Source organism: Micropterus dolomieu, linkage group LG16 (genome assembly GCF_021292245.1).
Source record: "Micropterus dolomieu isolate WLL.071019.BEF.003 ecotype Adirondacks linkage group LG16, ASM2129224v1, whole genome shotgun sequence".
NCBI classification, from domain to species: domain Eukaryota; kingdom Metazoa; phylum Chordata; class Actinopteri; order Centrarchiformes; family Centrarchidae; genus Micropterus; species Micropterus dolomieu.
Window position 1 is genome coordinate 16,859,632 of NC_060165.1, and position 20,482 is coordinate 16,880,113.

A 20,482-nucleotide genomic window follows, 5' to 3' on the forward strand; every position below is an offset into this window, starting at 1 on the left:
TACGTTGCAAGCCTACCTCATGCCCGTTGGGTCTGGTCTTACCAAATTTTATATATAATATACTATATAATAGTAAAGTATCGATAGTGGTATCGATAAAGAATCGGAGCGTTAAGCAGTCTCAATAAGGGTATCAATATCAATAAAAATTAACGATCCCCATCCCTACTCTTGAGTGATTGAGAAGATCATCCAAACCGACACCTTGTTGTTGTCTAATTCTCCCACTACAGCAACTGAACACATACAGGAGCTCCCTTTGTTTCCCCAATAGAAGATAAACTTCCTGGAAAACAAGATTTCCCAATTGTATCATATCCGCTCGCAACAATGTCATATCATTATAAAACCCAGGAGCACTAACGAACCAGTGTTATCGATCATCTTGACAACCCCACAGAGGTTAAATAGCTGAATTTCCCTCAGTCAGAACTGAAGAAGTCTCTTGGATGAGGGACGAAAGGTCTTCGAGTATCTTCAACCAAGTCCAGTTGCCCTTGATTTTAACCTTCCTTGGATAATGTCATACTCTACATTCACGTCATCCAACACATCTCAAAATGTGGATAGCCCTTTCACAATTGTATTTACACTGCATGCCAACATGCATCAAACCGTTGTTCTTCCGATCAGTGGGCGACCCGCACTACCTCTAAGCCACTGAAAAAACCTGTAAATCTGTAGAACTGTGACTACTACGTCTTTAATCTTAATTATGTTGTACCTAATTTACTGTACATGAGTATTTGACCCAATTTTTCAAGTAAAATTCATCTAAACCTGTGTGTGTGTGTGTGTGCGCGCGCGCGTCTGACCGATATTATTGGGTGATATGAGCGAATTGCAGATAAATAGGTATCTGTGTATATAACAGCCGATAAATGACAATTGAAGAAACAGAGAGGCAGATAACGGATCCTTTAGTCATGTTATGAGCGTTGTCGTTGCATGGTTTGTCCACCAGAGGGAACTCAAGCATGGTCACTACAAAATGCAGCAATCAGCTTACATAATCAGCTGTACTTTTGTTTATAGTACTATTTATAACAATACAAAAGTGTATTATTAAACTGCATTGTCATGTTATCTTGGAGAGGTCCCATAACTACATTTAACAAATGTTAGGGATAACAGACGTTTTATAGAGGAGACACCCCACTCAATCACATCCTCAGTATAACCCTATAGGGAAAGCCCTAACGGCAAACATGGCGGTTATCCCGCCCCTCCCACTAGAAAGCCAATCATCTGCTTTTAACAGCCAAAGTGGGAAACATATTTCAACCAATCGTGTGGTTCCACTATCGTAAGGGTCTGTTTTACTTCGACTGCGCATGTGTGGTAGTAGTGACAAATGCGTAGTAGAAGTATAACTGGTCGGGAAAAACGCTTTTTAAACCTTATTTTGGGGCAAAGTCGTCAAACATTTCCAGCGATTTTTATTAGATTTTACTACTGGAAGGGCAGTTCTGGCTCTCTCCCCATTCATTCAAATAGGCCTGGTCTTGTTAGTCCGAAATAGCTGCCCTGAGGCGTTGCCAAGATGGCTGCCGAGTGCCATGACTTGCCTATAAGGACTTTCGCGATAATCTTTGTTTATGTTATTTGTTTCTGAAAACAAGAAAAAGAAGAAACTTGGCCAATATATCAACAGTGTTGGGCAAGCTACTTGGACAATGTAGTGAGCTAAGCTACTAGCTAATCTACATTAAATGAAGCTTCACTACACAGAAGCTACCCCCCAGTGAAATGTACCAAGCTAAGCTACAGCAATGTGGCAAAAGTATGCAGGCAGGAAGTAAGTACATGGAACGCCATAACCAGGTAGCTGGCATGGTGTACAGGAACATCTGCCATGAGTATGGGCTGGAAGTCCCAAGGTCAAAATGGAAGACACCTCCTAAGGTAGTTGAGAATGACCGAGCTAAGATCCTGTGGGACTTCAAGATCGAGACTGACAAACTGGTGATGGCTAACCAACCAGACATCTTGTTGATCAATAAACAGCAGATGAAGGCTACAGTGATAGATGTGGCAATCCCAAGCGACAGCAACATCAAGAAGGAACACGAGAAGCTTGAGAAATACCAAGTAGCGACACTACTGCCCAACACTGTATATCGAGATATTGGATTTTAGAATCCTTAAATATCAAAATTGTTATCAGTATTAAGAATCAGTCAGGCTCTGTGTGTGTCTGTGTGTATGTGTATATGTCTTACTGTACCTTGGATAAGAGCAGTGATCTGCTGGGATTTCGTTGCAGGGTGTTCTCTCAGGATTTCTAGAGCTGTTCTCCCCTGGCTGTCTCTCAGATTGGTGTCGATCCCTGACACACACACACACACACACACACACACAAATACAGTATAAGCATTGATACACACGAACAAGAGGGCAAAGGTCAAACCACAACATCCATGACTTTGTCGTACAAGATAAACCTACTCATCCTTGCTCAGAGACACACTGAACTAAAACGGACACCACCATACAGTGCACTCACATACAGTCCACACATGTACATGCACAGACTGAGACACAGATCTGCTGACACACACGCACAAAACTCAGTCAGCAAAAGACGAATGAGTCACCAGAAGATAAACAGGCATTAATTCATGAAGATGCTTTGCTAAAGGCAAAAAATATTTTCATCAAGTTTTTGACCAAGTCTTTCTTCCACTGTAAGTCTACATTTATCTGACTGTTATCTGGTCTAATCCCTTCCTGTGTATTTCTAGTAACTCTGCTGGGCACCATAAGATACAAGTTAAAGAAAAATAAATACAACCAGAGTGAGAGCGCATTTGGACCTGATGTAATGTTCCAGTCTCATTTCTTTCTTGCTTTCTTTTTACACATTGCTTTTTATTTAATATAGTTTTCATTGTTCCCCTCGTGTTCAAATTTTTAAAACAGAATAAATTAAATGAATTAATTTGATGCTTAAATTTTTATAGGAACTGTTCGACTGTTCTAGAAAATAGATAGAAGATCGATACCACTCTCATGTCTACAGTAAAAATGAAGCTACCAGCAGGAAATGATTAGCTTAGCAAAGACTGGAAAACGGAAACTGTTTGCCTGGCTCCTTTCAAATGTAACAAAATCTGCTTACCAGCGCATCCAATGCTCACAAATGAACATGTTATATATCGTTGGTTTACTCCCCAACTAAGAAATAGTCTGGTACATAAACACCAAGGCTAGTGGCACGCATTTCCGATTTGCTAAGCTAAGCTAAGCTGCTGCTGGCTGTAGCTTTTTCAGCATACAGACATAAGAAATGACTAAAAAGCAAATCAGCTTATTTCCCAGAATTTCAAACTCTTCCTTTAATCCAACATGTATCCTAATTTCTCAAAGTGTGATGGATTAACTCATAACCGCTAATAAGCTTGTATGTCAAATACACCATTTCCATGACAATTAAGCAAATTCTATCTGCTGATGAAAACCCTGTGTAATAGCTGAATGTTCCAGGAATAAAGTTCCAAGATTAGGAATTGACAATGAATGGTTGGCTGCCCATCGTGCACCCCTACAACAAGCCCCTACCACCCACACACCCTTACACACAAGGTTTGAAAGGTTGTGTGGGCTAAAGTTTAGTCAATCAGGCCGGTGCAGCCCCGTGTTGATCCAGGATGTTAATAAAATCAAGGCCAAAAGAACATGGCCACCAACAGGAAGTCCTGCAGGAAACAGGAAGAGCTAAAGGAAAGTGGGTGAGGGGTGGCGGCAATATCAAAGGACTACTTTGTCCAGACTCAGTCTGCTCTCAATATGAAGGCGTGTCAATGTGCAAGATGAAATTTTTTCATTTGCTCATTTATCAATATTTTCAACTGTAGAAAAAAAAAAGAAGAGGATTTCCCTGTGTGCGCGTTCCATTCAAGCAGGAGATGGAAGATTAACATTCTCAGAAAGTCACTAGTTATCATCTTTTGACCCCGAAATCATGTCGAGTGACATCTTCAAAAAGAGACACCACATATCATATCCTGTTGAACTTTCAGCACTTCCTCCTGATACAAGTGAAAAAATGGCAAAAACAATAATAGAGCTTAAAGTCCAGGATGTTATAACAGTGTGAAAGAATGTAGCAGACGGACGCCTGGAGTTCACCTGAGGGCAAATTCAACCCACAATCTGGGAAAAACACAAAAACATGTGGAGCATCTAGCCGCAGGTCAAAATAAGAAGCGAAAACAAGGGAAACGCACACACAAACACACTCAGACCGTTTTTGTTTTTCCAGGATACATTTATAGACCCACCTGAGTCAAGCAGAAGGCGAACTACATCCATCTTCCCAAAGAGAGCTGCCTCATGGAGGGCACTGCCATTCTCGGTCTAAAATAGAGACAGGGAGTGTGTGTGTGTTAATATTACATCACTTCAACAATTGAAAACTGAGACAAAAATAGACATCAAAAGAAGAAGAGGATTGGGATGACAAAAGCCATTACAAAAAAAGCACAAAGATTATAAAAGAAAACAGTATTTTGATTTGATATACAATCTCTTTTTCTCTCCAGCAGTTAAACGAAAGAGTCAGCCAGATTTTAAAAAAATCACATTCCCCCGCCTGCAAAGAGCATGAGGCCACACCGATTTCAAACCATTACACAAGCAGCGGGAGCCTGTGTGGGAACGTACCAATTTCCCCTCACCGTACACCGGCCGCATATCAGACTCCAGTGCTTCTAATGGGAATATTACAGATGTGATGCAACACATGGAAACCAGCGAGGGGAGGGCGCCGGTAAGTGCTTCATCTTGGATCAGCAGTGATGAGAGAGACGATTACTCTGACAAGTCCAATTTAACCTGAGCCACACTCAGCAGAACCTATCTAGCTTTAAAGTCACGTGTAGAATTTATATGCGTCTACAACATTTTTTAAATCATCCCAAAGTTTTAGTCTGTAGAAAAACGTAATGGGTGGGTAGTTGTCAGCTCTGCTTTCTGCCGTACAGTCTTTCGATACCACCACCAGGGTCGCCAAAGTCATACATTTTTAAATACTACATTTAATACCTTTTGTTCTTAGACATAAGATATTTTTAAAGATTTATTTAGTTTGTTTTATGCTTGTTACTTTATTGTGTGATGTATATCCTTTTAATCTTCTTAAATATTGGACTATGGGTGAAAAGTGAAGTCAATAAGAGTTGTAGAGCCCAAAATCAATGCAACAAAGTAGTGTATGCAAATATTGTATCAGGTACTAGCAAACAAGTGTATACAGTTTTTAGGTACACCAAGCTAAATCAAATGTATTTTACATACACATTATACATCTAAATCTGCAATAAATCCTACCTCCGTATTACCTTCATTCATCCTGTGTAAGTTGTGCTAAGCCAATGCCATGAAAAGCCATGAGCATGCGAGCCATGCTGGCACATCTTGACTGGTTTTTCCATAACAATGTGGTAGCAGGTAAAAGGCGTTGCCTACTTTGCTCGTCTTGATCGCGTTTGATGCATTTCCTCTTAGTAAACAGCGATCACAAAGAAGCTGTTATAGCTTGCCATTCTTTTTATTAGCTTTGTTGTATTGAGACACAGTGCCAGTAATAACGACAACAGACGGAACTGCTGAGGCTGATGTTTACGACTCTTTAAATGTATGTCTCTCTTGTTTATGACCACCAGCACATGAACCAATCCGTTGGCTGTGGCGACATCTGTGGCCCTGCTAGCAAGCAGGGCACCAGCAGTGCAGCTCAGCGTGGCTAACTCCTTCTGTGAGCCTGTAGTGGAAACACATGTCATCACCACTCGGTTTGGCACGGCAATGCTAAAGTGGACCAACCCTGGCCAATGGGAAAACTCTATGAAAGTTTCACATGTTATAGAGGGCTATTTAGTGATATAACATAAGGTCAAGGTCATGACCAGGAATTACAGATAAAAGGCATATAACTGATGCTAAATTCTACGCTTGCCATTTTGATAATACTATAACTCAACACCTTTGCTTCTTATGTAGTCACTGCTATAAATGTTTGTGAGACATTGTGTATCTATACGTCTCAATTACTTATTGAACATTCTGCCCTGCTTTAAGCTAAAATACCCATATCCATCAGGGGGAGACACTCTCACAGACACACACGCAGCAACATACATTTGCTGAATCCGTCGCATCCTTCACAGCTGGCTTCCTGACAACACGGATGAAAACCTGGACTGAACCAAACTCCCAGCCTTAATGAAGACAAATTATTTGGAAGACAGCCAGGTCTGCTGATACACAGCCGGGAAATTCAAGACGACGCGACACTGCACCAGATCAACGCACTCGTCCTCTGCAGGGAACACTAAAGTTACTGTAGCTGTTCTGTTTCCTTAGCAACAAAAGTGTCACTGGTTAATACACCAGATGCAGCCACTCCTATTCCCTCAAAAGGTCCAAGGTCAAATGTCCAGTTCTCTTAGGAGAATTTTGCAGGTGTAAATCCCAAGTGGAAACAGATGAGTGGTACAGCTTCACTGACTGTATCAAACTGTGGAAGTTTAGCCAGAGGAGCCAGTCTTTTACCCACAAGAGAGAGGTGGTGAGAGAGCCGGAAATGATCCACCCCCTTTTCCTCACACACACACCACTAGCCCCCCCCCCAACACCCACCCCACCCTCGCCCCCACGTTCATCTCCATACCACTTCCCATCCTGTTTCCCATGGCGATTACACAGTGATGTCATAAGGAAACAAGGAAGTCGATTCTCACTCTCTAACAGTTTCCGGGAATTGAAAGGCAGATGACTTTGTTTCAGTGCTGCCAGCAGAAATGAAGCAGTCGCTGTTGATGTTGGGATGAATGTAAACGCTCAAGTCCACTTAGAAAAGTGTGTTTATGTGTGAATGTGACAATGTGTGTTTGTACTAAACTTTTGCCCTGTGTTGGCTGCCTGCCCACCCAGCAGCAGGTTCCTCCATAGGGATTTCCCCTCATGATTATGGAAACAGTCAGAGAAGGAAAGAGACAAAGACCTAGCAAGTGAAGAGAGAGAGTGACTGTGCTGCTTCTATAAATTATTCATTCACACTCAGACAGACCTATATGGCTTGACTCCAATTATTGACCTGTACTAACGCTCTCTCTCCCTCCCTCTCTGTCATACACAGAGACAGAGTGCTTTCCACGCGTGACAATTTACAAGGTGGCCATCTGTAAGTCGCCCACAGCATCTACTCTCTACTGCCAACTGTACAGGTAAAGAGAGAGTTGGGGGAACAGGAAAAAGAGGACAAATTAAAGACTTCCTGTGTATCCCGACAAGTGGGAAAGGGAGGGCATATGACTTAGGCCTTTTTCCAGTCTTTGCAAGCCTGGATTTTGTCATACAATACTTCTGTCACAGGTTAATCTCTGGTCATCACCGAGTATACTCACTAACACCAGCATGAGTTTTGAGCGTTACTCTCGTGGTAGTTTGTGGTGTATTTACCAGGTTGCTAGATTTAGCAAGATTAACTTCTGACGATATTTCTCGTAGCTGTCTCGCAAGACTCACACAAATGACATTTTTCACAAGCTGTCAAGCCACACATTAATTTTTTCACGCAGTGAAATACAAATGTATAACTGATAAGATCATGGATCTCATGGAGCAAATCAACTCCACCCAGCTGATTGACACCGGCGTAACCCGCTTGCGCTGTAAGTCCAGATAGCTGTTTGGGACTGTGACCTGCACTTTATCGGAGCTGCTGAAGTTAGTGTGTGCATTTGTGGTCAGATTTCTGCCTGATGTTTCATTTCATTTTCACATGCAGCATGAAGTCCCAAACTGCATCGGTCAAGCGATCTGAAGGGGATATAACGTTACTACCAGCAGATCAATAACATAATACAGCAGAGTATAGGGCAGGTAGACTTCTCATCAAATGATGATGTTAGTCTCGTAATATTCTACCTTTTTTTCTGGACATGTCAGAGAACACAGATATGTAGGAGAGATTTTAAATTATTTTAAAACATGTGCAGAAGAGCTGCTGAAACACAGGAGCTATTAAAGTCCAGGAGTTGATAACTAAATTAAAAATATAATATTCTATCACTGAGGTGACTAAATCATGACTCAGCAGGGATGATATTACATGAGAAAAGTTGACAGGACTGAAAGCAGCACAGAATGACAGAGCTGCACTGCATATTCTGTTATCGTTAAGCCAGGAATCATCTGACTCCGGCTACGGCACGTTACAGCTCCACCACGGTTTTGATACATCCATAGCCCAGCGTCAACTGGAAGCTCAGAAGCGTTTCAGCAGCAGAGCATGCAGCCTGCCCCACGTTATTGACTTGTTATTAATTTGTCATTTTTGTGCTTATACTACCTTCTTCACAACTCCCTGTGATCCCGCTTTGTTCCGTAAAGTTCAGGCTGCATTTCCCACAAGGAGCATTTCAGAATTAGAGCATTTTTCCTGCCTGATTTTTCTGACATGTTTAGATTTTGTTGATTTGGTAACCAGTGTTTGCATTTTGTGCCTCTACTATGATTAAGTAGGCTACGTAGTTAAATGATTTCATTTTGTCTGTTTTAACTGTGTTTATTGTTGTTTTACGATCAGGAGTCTCCACAGGTTGTTTTATTGTGAAAATTGACCGGACTCTCTATGCCGTTCTGTTTCTGACTTCCTGCCTGGTTTGATCTGCTCTGTGCTGCTTGACACGGCTTGCATCAAAAATAGAGGTGTTACCTATTCTCTGCGGAGCGGAGAGCCTCTTCTGGGACGCGCTGCGGCCACATCTTGTCAACTCACAAGCATTGACTAAAATGGCCACGATCAGGCCCGGCAACTGCGGTCGCAGCCGTAACACGCCATTAAGTGGAATTTACAGGTTAGGCTATAGAGTTTGAATTGTCAACTGCTACCTGAATTTTGTGTTTTTCTTTATATAAATAAAAAAAAAAACATCACCATAAGCTGGTGCAGAAAAAAATCATAATGTAGGAAATAAAATGTTTAATGTTCAATATTTTCATATAATTTAGCATTAAAGATTTTTTTTTAAACAGTGTTAAAATCTTGTCTCGTCTTGATCTCATGAACCCAAGTGTCAGACTTTCATTTTGAATGAAAATCATTACGTGGCATATCGTCATATTTCTTGTTTTACTGACCCACTATGACATAACTGTTGTTGAAGTCACACCAGCTACCATAGTTATTTATTAAGTTAGTTATGTAATTATTGTGTTGAAACAAGATGCCAGGCCACATGGACGTATAAGACACTAACATTACACTGTAAACCAAGAATTTCCCTAGCCTCTTCCAAAACTAGTTAAATCCGCCACAGAAAGTCTCTTTCTACAACACATCACAAGTTTTTATAATCATCCAACCAGAACAACTCATCAGTTACTAAGGGCATTTTACAAAAAAAGTGAACTCCTAAATCATCTTATACTTAGCAATAAAACATGAAATCTGACCTCTATCACATCACAAACTAACCATTTTCTCTTTATCGAAACCATTAACTTGCCTGTTTCTATACTGTAGCTAATGGTAATGTAGCTGAACATTAATTGTGCACACAGAGGTTTTTGACTTATGAGTTACTGGAGTTCCTCAAAACCGGGATAAGGGGTTTATCTAGTTGTGTACATGTGCAACACACAGCTGGAATACTCCAAAAATGGCAGTCCTATTCTAAAAGAAATGCCTGTTCACCAAAACAGTGTTGAACCCATGTTCATGAAACCAGACCAGATGATATGTGTCATCTCACTCAAACTGACCAATGAGTTTAACCCAGGGGCAATTTCTCTCACCAGGGGAGCAATAGATTAATGTAATGTGTATTAGGCGTTACTGTGTCTGCAATGAAGAAGCAAAGATAGAGCTGTTTCTGCCAAAAAGAGATTTAGCAGAACAAGAATGAACTGCAGAGAAGATTGGAGGAATCAAAGGCTTGCAATGCTCATCACCACAAGGTAGAGAGACATAACAAGAGAGCAAGTGAAATACAGTGAGAGAGTAGTGTATAGTGGAGAGGATGAGGAAAATCAAAGGCGTGTAGTGTTCATCTTCACTAGACACATGGAGCCGGAGGCCAAATCCCTGCAGAGAAACACAGCCGTCCTCTTCAGATCAGAGCACGCGCACACACACACACACAGCCTGCAACAAGGACAGAAGGCAGAGAAAATGGGCAAAACGCTGCTGAGTCATGCATCTCCTTGCTGTGACAGCACCAGAACACCACCCATATCAAACAGGTCAAGTTGTTTCTGTCCATCCAGAGATGAAATGCACACACATCCATAACCACTAAATTCTCTAAAGTGCAGTTGCAGTATGTTTGCGACAGATTTGTTTTCTTGCAGTCACAGACCCTGCTCAGCCTTTAACTGTTCTACAGAAAGCCATCTTACGTGCTTCATATACAATCTATAAACTGTACTTACATGGCTGGGGAAAGGCCAAACGCAGCATCTGTTATGCCATGTGTCTTTGTAGCAAATGAACATCAAGTCAGATCTAATTTTGGCAACAGCAGAAGAGAACTTACAGTCTTAGAATCATCATCACTATGTTCAGTAACATCTATTCATATTTTTCACGTGACGTCACACATTAATGAAAAAGCTCCCTTGGAGGGCAAAAATACGTTAATTTCCGTTGCCGGCCAATCAATATACATGTGATACACAGTTACTTTGAGTTTGTTACTTTTTGCGTTGCCAAAATGCTGGATGATTGTTGTGCTTTCAGATTTACTAATCGAGGAGACAAGCCTGGGCTGTGTTAGGTGAGGGATTCCCCAGAAGGTAAAAGTAAACATTACTGCAGTCTGAGCGGTGGCAAGGACCTGGCAGTTTTTAACAGAAGAAATGCAGCAGTGGATGCTGTAACGTTAAATGGAGTGGATATGCCCAACACTTGCAGTTTGTGTTCATATGTTTCCGTTTCTTAAGTTGAAAGGTGATCCAAATAAAATTTGACTGCTTTTGCGGCGTGAGTCACGGCATGAGCCGCTATGTTGTTCCATTGTTTTGCCATCCAGGTCATCATGCATGTCACGTGACTGAAAACTATGAATACATGCAGACAGTTTTCTTTACATTTGTTTATCCTCACATTTGTTGAGCTAACCCTAATACTGATCGGTCTTTGTGGCTCCTCAGCATCTGAACTGTGTTGTTCCTTGATCCAGACTCAGCAGCCTCCTGAGGCTTTGAGTCTGACTGAGCCGCAAAACCCTAGAAGCTGGCTTTCCATCAATCCTTCATGCACTGACTGAAGTCAAGAATCTCAGTGTAAAATAAGACCCACCTACAAACATCCCAGTGTCTATACATAATTCAAGATATTCCAAATAAACCACCCCCCATAGGTTCAAATGTAACTACTTGCATTGCAGATGTATTGTGTCGTTTACTGCATTGGAAGATATGTATGCCTCCTGGAAGTTTACTACAAATGTGTAGTTGTCTTAACAGTTTCAGTAAGTCAGACGCTCACATTTGGTAATAAATATCACAAGACTCAAAGTGCAAATGAATGAGACAGTTGTGCCTGGGATGAGCCAAATGTCAACTAATGTGTCATTTTTAGCCACATTAGCAGCATGGTTCTAGGGAGGACAATTTTGGGCAGTCGGTCCACCACTTTGGTCCAAACTAAAATCTCTCAACTATTGGAGGGTTGCTTTTATATTTACAGACATTTGTGGTCCTCACAGGATGAATCCTAAAGCCTTTTTAAAATCCAAACATGCAGTGATTTCTTCAACATTTTGATTAAATATCACCATCATTCGCGCAAGCTGCAGATCTGTTCAACTATAATAATCTCATAATAAGTACACCTTATCTAAGGCTCCATCTACACGACTCCGTTTTAGTTTAAAAATAGAGTTTTAAAACGAATGCCATGTCCATCCACACCAGCGTTTTAGCTGCGTATCGCCATCTACATTAAAACGAATGAAAAAGCACATCTAGTGGCCGTTCACGTACACTGGGCATGCGCGTGCAGGTGTAAACATGAAGCAGATGGTCTAAGTACTACAGACGAAGAACCACACCAGATTTTATTTTGCATGGACCAATAACGAGCTGGGACTATTACTGAATGTTACTGAACAAAGGAGTTAAAGCGGCTGTGGCGGCGGAAAACAGACTGGGAGTCGTCACAAAGTAAATACAGGGACATACACAGTACAAGTGTAGGCTATAGCCAAAATGTTATTTGCACGGTACAAAATATTTTAATAAAAATACAAGTCAAAAACTCTGTCAGTAGCATCATGTTTCTACTTTGCATGACTTATAAGACCCAATCAGAGAGCCAAATGTGAGCGTCTGCATCATTTCTAAAGTCCTCCGTTTTTGCCCGTCCCCACTAAAACTCTACCCGGAGTTTAAAAGTGCTCAGTTTTAGGTCTTCGTTTCCACCGTTTCAGTCTGGATGGGAAGGTGCAAATGTAGCAAAAGGTCTCCGTTTTAAAACAAAAACGCATCAGCAAAGATCAGTTTTCTTGTTTATGCATCCCCATTTCTATAAAAATAAATTTCTTGTAATGTGAACAGCATAGTCATTCTGATCATATAATCAGAAAGGACTCAATTCAAATAGTCTTTAGAGACTGATTAGTAGTGCAAAGGGCGGTTTTGTGATGCCAAAGGTTGAAGAGTGAGCAAAGTCAAATATTTTAGTTTGTCAGAGAAAATCGTCTCAAGAGAAAGAAAACAGTGTTGGTGTTAAAGAAAGCAGTAAAGCGTAGCTGCATTTTGACAAGGCTTCGCAAAAACAAATGGCCCAGAAAGGGATGGGACAAAGCTGTGTTTGAATCGTCCAGACAACTCAGAATACACAATAAGACAAAATGTAAATGAACGAAGGCAAGAGAAGTCTAAACAGCATGACAGAAAGTGTGCAGTAATGAGTATAAGTGACTCTGTATTTCTATTTCCTTGACTTGTGTGTAAAGAGGAGGAGAGAGGAGACTGAATTCTCAGGACCGCTCAGGAACACCCTGTCCTCTTCCTCATTCTCCTTTCTTCATCCTGCTCTCTTAATCTTTTCTCCCAATCAATTATTAATCCCTCACCACCACCACACCATAGGAGGCATGCAGCACATATACAAGCTCTCTGGTACACACACGGAGGGAGGCACATACACTTTCAAAAATAAAATCTGCCAAGTGTTTATGCCAGTATTAGATTATATACACCCAAAAAAGCTATACTCCCTTTCATTAAAAACACAAGACAGCAACTTCTAAAATATTCACATACAGCAGAGATGAAAGGAAGAGAGAGATTCAGAGTCACAGGGATTTTGAAAGATTTACTCAGACAAAAGGACAATTATATATCTCTAGTCACCTTCTCTGCTCGCAGCATCATCAGATAATAAAAATAAAATGTCAAAGTCAAGTCCCACTTGATTACTCGATTCTGTTGAACTTTCACCTACCGACCAAAAGATGTCCATCTTGGTTCGTTGTCTGTAAATGTGTACATATACATCCCAAAATACAATATTAAAAATATCCCCCTTAGTGCATTTAAAAAAAAAAAAGACAAATATAACTTATGATAATACACAAATCTTGATTTGAGCAGTTCACCTGATCTACTTGATGCTTAATTACACCTTCCAGCTGTCCATTTTAAAAAGAAACAGCTAACTGTGAATTAGCATAAGTAACCATGTCATTCCTGTTGTAAACAGACATTACTAAAGGTTTTTCAAATCCAATTTTGTCAGAAGGAAGATGGTTTGCCGGAAGCCAAAAAAGCAAATGAACAATGAAAATATGAAAATACTTATTTCATTATTATTTTTACTGTAAGGCTACTATTATCTGTGCCGGAAATCTGTTAAATCCTTGGATGCTTATAGAGGACACTAACAGTTAAAAGCTCTTCATTATTTCTTACCACACAGTTGACATCCATGCCGGCCTTGAGCAGGGTCTGGACGGTACTGTGGTGTCCGTTGCGTGCAGCCAGGTGAAGCGGAGTGTGTCGGCGAGTGTGGCTGGTCATGAGGTTGGGGTGAGCGCTCACCAACATGCACACCACCTGTGAACAGCAAAGTTTGAAGAAACTGGGCCATTAGTCACCTTTTTGTACCTTTTTAAAGATCTAAACGTGTAATGTTTTATTGTCAGCCCCTGGGAATCAAAGAGAATCACACAAAATACATAAATACTGAACCAATAATGCATTGAAATGTTCACTCAGCATACTGAATAATAATGTGTTAGAATGGAGCTCAGGTGAAAAGGAATATTTAGAGACATAGTGATGCCTCAAGTAAAGAGTTGAGAGGAATGGTGTCTGTTTAGCCTCAACAAAACCAAAAAACTAAGAGGAAAAGCATAAGGAATTAATTAAACTGTGTTTGTCTGCTTTAGCGTAAGCTACAAACATTAGAATGCGCTAGCTCTGTCCCGGCCATTATTTGATTTGGGGAAGGTGACATTAGAGCAGCTCCAGTAAAACGTGTTATCTGAGACAGCGTTACCTTTCACAAACACAGTTAAGATTAACTGTTAATGCTGTCTTAATGTTTATACTGTTATTGTGTGTTGTCCAAATATTAGGACAAATTTGCTTTTGATGCTTTGGCAACATTTTTTTTTTTAAACTTTCATGTGAAAGCCCTTTGAATTTAATTAATTTTCATCCTCAACGCCCTTTTTCTTATAAAAAAATTAAATATTCGGTTTAAAAATATGAACAATAATGCAAAACTCATAAACCTCATTGATGCATGCCCCAATATTTTTTTTTCTATAGTTAAGGACACAAACAGGGCTGTGCTAGAAATGACCAACCCTCTTCAAACTACGGTACCATAATCCTGCAGCTAACTAGCTAGCAATACAAGACCAATGCCGCTCCTTATTCACATCTTCTACACGGATCATCAGGAGGCTGACTTGTTGCCTGGGACTTGTTTGCTCTTTTCAACCAACTCACAGAGTTAGCTTTATTTCCTAGCTAGCTAGCTGCAGCTGTCACTTCCAACTGTCAAGATTGACGGTCTGTTACATATGAGAAGTCTGCTTTTGTTTACTTCTGTGTGAAATCAATAACCATTGTTCAAAACAGACTATGAAATTAGAACGGTAAATCTACCAGGCTGTAAAAAGAAATGCTTAACAGGCAGAGCAACAGTAACAAAGTGGATCAGGGCTTGATTCAACCATGAATGAAAATATACTGTAGGTCTGTGTAAGTGTTTGTTTTGTAATGCTAGTCCGTGAATTAAAAGACCTGTCAGTCAACTTGAGCGTAGTAGCAGTTTTTTTTGAGTTGTGGTAGTGGAGCTACCCTTTTCTTTGATCATGGAGGTTGCTTTTAATAACTCTAATCAATACAACACAGTTCTCTCAAAAGCTTCATCCTTAAATTTGCGTCTTTGTGTGTGTACTCTGCGTGTTTGTGTGTGTATACTAAACTTTTGCCCTGTGTTAGTTACATCTTCATGCAGCAGGAGCTTCCACCATAGGGATTTCCCTTCATTATTATGCAGAAAGGGATAGAGAGACAGAGAGAAATACCGCTACCTTTATAAATTATTCATTCACACTCAGACAAACCTGGATGGCTTGACTGCAATTACTCACTACCTTAACAGAGAGAATGTGTGATTGCATTTGAGCATGAGCAGGCATTTGTGGCACACACTGCTTAGTGTGTACATGCACTTGTGTGTGTTTCCTTTGGCACATTTATGACAAAACAGTAAAGTCGCAGTTCTAAAAATGTATACCTGCCCATCTGTGTGTCTAGCACTGCAAGTATTTGAGAATGATGTTTTTTTCCATCATATAATATCCACCATATTTAAAACAATCAACAGTGACTCCCAGTTTTGGATCAGCTGTGGTGTGTGTCACTGCTGCCACTGCTGTCCTGGGGAAGGTGCATATTAAGTCACCAGCTGCTTCCTTTCACTTGCCAGCAAGGAGCTTCACCAGGACACACAAAGCACGCAGCGGTTCACATATGCCTCCAAAAGATCCCACCCTCCAAACCAGCAGTTTTTGCAATGACAAAAACATGATCCCTCACCAGCTTCCCACCCTGTCAACACTACGAGTTTGTTTTGAAGGAGCTAAGTGACAAGCGCCGCTAACTATTTATTTACCCCATTGTACTACCTTAAATGACTTAACTTTTTGGATTGGAATTGCAATAACATTTTCATTGCAAATTAAATGTTATTAGAGGTACACTGCCCTTGCTTTGACTGGTAGTGAACATTTATATGGCATTTTCATTCATTTCAAAGGCTTGAATCATTCACGAGTTTCGCCTCCGGCCTCTGTATAAAGATATGAGCTTCTCCCCTCTGGACGTAACAAAAGGTCAGAGTGCGATTTTCCTCTATAGCTTGCTATCAAAATGTCCTCATGTGGAGCTGAGGACGAGTTTTCAAGATTAAAACTGAAGGGTTATTGGCCAGGGGCAGGTGATGATGATGATGATTTAAACAGTGTGATGACTGGATGAACTCCAGGTTTAATATTATGTTCTCACTTTATGGGGGCTTATGTGTTATGGGCGTAATGTACCTTAAGTTCAAATCTTAATGTTCTAATGCTATAGTTCTTCTGGCTGCAAAATAAAGTTACAGCTGGGTTTGACTGACATCAACAATGCTACACTTGCATCAGATGTCCAAAATATGATAGTGCCATTCTCAACTTTAGTCAGTACCCTACTACCAAACCCAATACATGCTGAATAAATGCTTCTGTACCTTGCACAAGTGTGTATTTTTAACTTTTAGAAACTACCTTTATTGTGGATCAAAACAGCTTGCATCTGGTTTCATAAGCGCCATCTGCAAGAATGTACCCATTTTCACTACTACAGACTAGGTTATTCGTATTTTAACACCATGAAAAGGATCGGTTTAAATGCTAACTCAAAACAGCATTCAACTCCTGGCCTTTAGTGTGAAACATACATCTTCAGCTTTTGATAAAACTGATGTCATTTTCACTGACCTGCAGCCGTCCATACAGCGCAGCCAGGTCCAGAGGTGTCTCCTGTTGGCTGTTTCTCATTGTGGGGTCAGTCAGCTCCTGAAGAAGCACTGAAACCACCTCAGAGTGTCCGTACTGGGCTGCACAATGAAGCGCCGTTTCTCTCTCATGGTTCTGCGGAAGAATGAAGAGAAAGAAGGATTGGCACCGGGAAGGGTAAAGGGAAGAGAAAGAGGGATGAGAGAACAGGTGGGAATGGATGTAGGAATTATAGGAATGATGAAGAGTGAGCAGGGAGCAAAGAAATGAGGAGAGCAGGAGAGAGAAAAACATGACAGAAGGAGGATGGAGGGATGCAGTGAGGTAGCAGAGAAGGTGAAAGGTAAAGAAGAAAGGTTGGTGATGTTAGCAATGAGAAAATTAGGGGGGCAGGTGGTAAATGATGTGGAAAGTCGAAGAAAAAAGGTTAAAGGAAAAGAGGACAAAACAAAAACAGGAAATATGAGTTGGTGGGGAGTAATAGCATGGAAAATAAAAATGGGGTGAGTTAGAAATAGGGCAAATGTGTGTGAATGGATTGAGATATAAGGGAAGGGAAGGAGGGGGAGAAAGCAGTTTTATTTATTGTAACCTTGACACAAGGTGAAATTCAAGATGGAAAGCTACATTCTGTGCAGACATTTCTGCTACACATATGAAGCACATGTCTCGGTCAGTATATCATTCTGCATGTACAAATTCCAAAAGCATGTCAGGTTTGTGAGAGCCATCAAGGCAAGTCTATAGCTTCCTGTCTGTGAAACTGAAGCCAACCTTTTCCTCAAACCCTCTGTGACTTTTTGGTCCAACACGTTTCACTACACTCACCAATTGAGCCTGTCAGCTTCCATTGAAAAGTTCAATAAACATATACAGAAGCAGTTCTAACAAGGTTGACTTTTTTTCCGATTTGGAAGCTCTTACTGCCATTTAACTAGGAGCATGTACTCTAAGCGTACTACATGTCTCCTTCTCTTTTTTTTTATCAAATTATCACAAGTTACATTCCAAACTGCTGATTAGTTTGTTTAATTTCTGTTTACATATACCCCATTTACACTTAGTCACTTAACTGTCTGGGGCTATCCAATCAATAATAAATAAATTCATTCAAGAGTAAGGCTGGAGTGGGACTTGATTTGCATGTAACATTTTATATTACTATGTTGTCATTCATATCTGTTTATGGATCCAGTTATGGATGGCCACAGGAGGCTTTATCGTTACGCTTATGTTAAGGTCTGTGTGTGTGGCATGAAGGCACTACAAACTTTGCTTTATAACACAAAATAAGACGTTATAAAGTGATATAAACCATGTAATAGTTCCCACAAATTCATAATCATGTGAAAAAATAATGCAGCCTAACTTGAACAATCACATTTGCCAATATGAGTTAATTTATGCTACATAGGTTCTGTCAAACACTTCGGCCCAAAATGTCTCACAGAAGTGTGTGTTTTTTAAAGGTTATTCTGAACTTGGGAGGCTCTCATGTTCATAGGAACTATGGTCATTTTCTGGTTCTCCAGGGGGCCCTGTCAGGACAAGAACATTGTTGGTGGTCCCTAGAGTCCTGTAGCTCTGGGTGAAAACAGCCCAGTAATGACTGGAAAACTGGGCAAAGGAACACCCATGAAGGAGAGAGAGACATGATGGATAGCCATAGTGGGGGAGAAGAAGACAGAGAGAGCATGAGGGGGCCGTACAGATTAAAACTGTATATATTCCTGTATAAATGGATAATCTGGCAACCATATAAATGTAGATATGTAGATTGTACAGTGATAAAAGCATGCACATATGCAGTTAGGCTTCTGTGGATATTATCAAAGAGGAGAAAGGAAAGTTTTAAAATGGCAAATGCATAGTTGTGTTGTTGCTAGTGTTTGTCCAAGAGAAAAACCTACATTTTGAGCAAGTCGCTGAAATTTAACACTAGGTAATGCAACACTGAGAGGGGGGTGAACAGGAGCAAGGGGGGACAGTAGGAAAGGAGAGTGAAAAGAGGTAAAGGAACTAAAGGAAAGCTTTAGAAAAAGAGCTAGTGAGAATCTGTCTCACAAAATCTAACGTCAACAAATCAAAGACTGTAAACTATACAGTATATAAAGTAACTTTGTTATACTACCCATGGCTTCTGGCCCCAGTCTATAGTGTTTATTGCAATATTACAGCAGTCAGAGAAATCAAGTAATTTTTTGCTTTTAGACCTATAGGTTTTCAAAGTAGTGGGGGGCTCCAAACAGTTCAAGGAAGGCTCAGTGAATGGAAATGATGGAAATATTATAATTATTATCAAAACAAGATCACATGGTTAAAGAGATAATACAGAGATGCAGTAGTTTTGGGGATTTTTACTGTTTTCTGCCAGAGTCAGAAACTAATAAATACCTAATAAAGACCTTTTTTATGTATTTAGTGTAGTCTGAGGTTATGTCAAACAACAATATTAGGCTATCTTGGCTCAATTGTTGACTGTCTATGGGATTTCAAAGGCATCCAGGAATTGAGCGAGTAGCAAGTAAACAAGTAAAGAGGGGGGTGAGGAGGCGCCTTTTGTTCTGTTTTGTGTGGTGAGGAGGCGCCAAGTGTTCACACTAAGACACTGTGGACCAAACACTGAAAGGCACACTGTAAATATGTGACACCTCCGTTAGCTTGATGTGTTCAAGCCATTCATATAGCTTTCTGGTGGGCACATGGAAAGCTATTTCCATCAATCAACCAATCAGAGCATTATAGGCAGGTTTAGGAATGATGACGTCATCGCCCTTCATACCTAGGAAGCTAACTTGCCACATCATTAAAATAACAAAATAAAATAAACAAAATAACTACAAGCGTGAATGACGTCGATACAGTGGACAAGAAAAATACATCTACTAGACAGATTTGTCACTCGCTAATACGAAACAAAACAACATGAGCCCTGCTCCCAACAAGAAATGGTTTTACATGCTGTCAGGCTGAATAAATAACGTGAAATGACAGGGCAATTAAATGCATATGCTTTGCAAAACAGACATGTTATCGTAGAGTGGCTCATTTCTAGAAATCCTTGGTGTTTCTCTCCTTCTCCATCATATTATCTCACAATTCTTGCCTCGAATGCACCACTCAGACTTCCGTGATAAAATTCCAACACACCATGGCCACAATACGCTGCTCAGATCTCATCTCATGCCTTTTCCTACTCTCCTTCTCCCCAGAGCCACAGCCCTCCCTCCTTCTCCCTACTTTCATTTACCCCTCTGAGCAGTGAGTGAGAGAGAGGAAGAGATACTGTATGTGTGAATAACATAGGGAAGGAGCTCCTATATTAAGATACACGTGAACTAGCTGCAAAAACACCACAAGCATGCTTGAGAGCTTTCCCTCCCCTCCTCAGCCAATCACATCCATCCGTTTTCCCCCTGAACTGCCCCCCCCCCCCCCCCCCCCCCCCCACC

General features: G+C 40.6%; 1 protein-coding gene across 4 annotated transcripts in view; it reads right to left on the reverse strand.

Annotated features, from left to right (window-relative positions):
• The window catches only part of anks1b (ankyrin repeat and sterile alpha motif domain containing 1B), a 262,630-nt gene that overhangs the window by 166,474 nt on the left and 75,674 nt on the right, over positions 1 to 20,482 (reverse strand). For 3 of the 4 annotated variants that reach the window (XM_046071972.1, XM_046071971.1, XM_046071973.1), the window contains exons 4-7: positions 17,013 to 17,165; positions 13,927 to 14,070; positions 4,284 to 4,359; positions 2,228 to 2,329 (exon numbers count right to left, since the gene is read on the reverse strand). In XM_046071972.1, the coding sequence (XP_045927928.1) occupies positions 2,228 to 2,329; positions 4,284 to 4,359; positions 13,927 to 14,070; positions 17,013 to 17,165 (475 nt within the window). Of the gene's footprint in view, positions 1 to 2,227; positions 2,330 to 4,283; positions 4,360 to 6,141; positions 6,499 to 13,926; positions 14,071 to 17,012; positions 17,166 to 20,482 lie in introns of those variants that run through there. The other variant, XM_046071974.1, reaches the window with a different exon arrangement.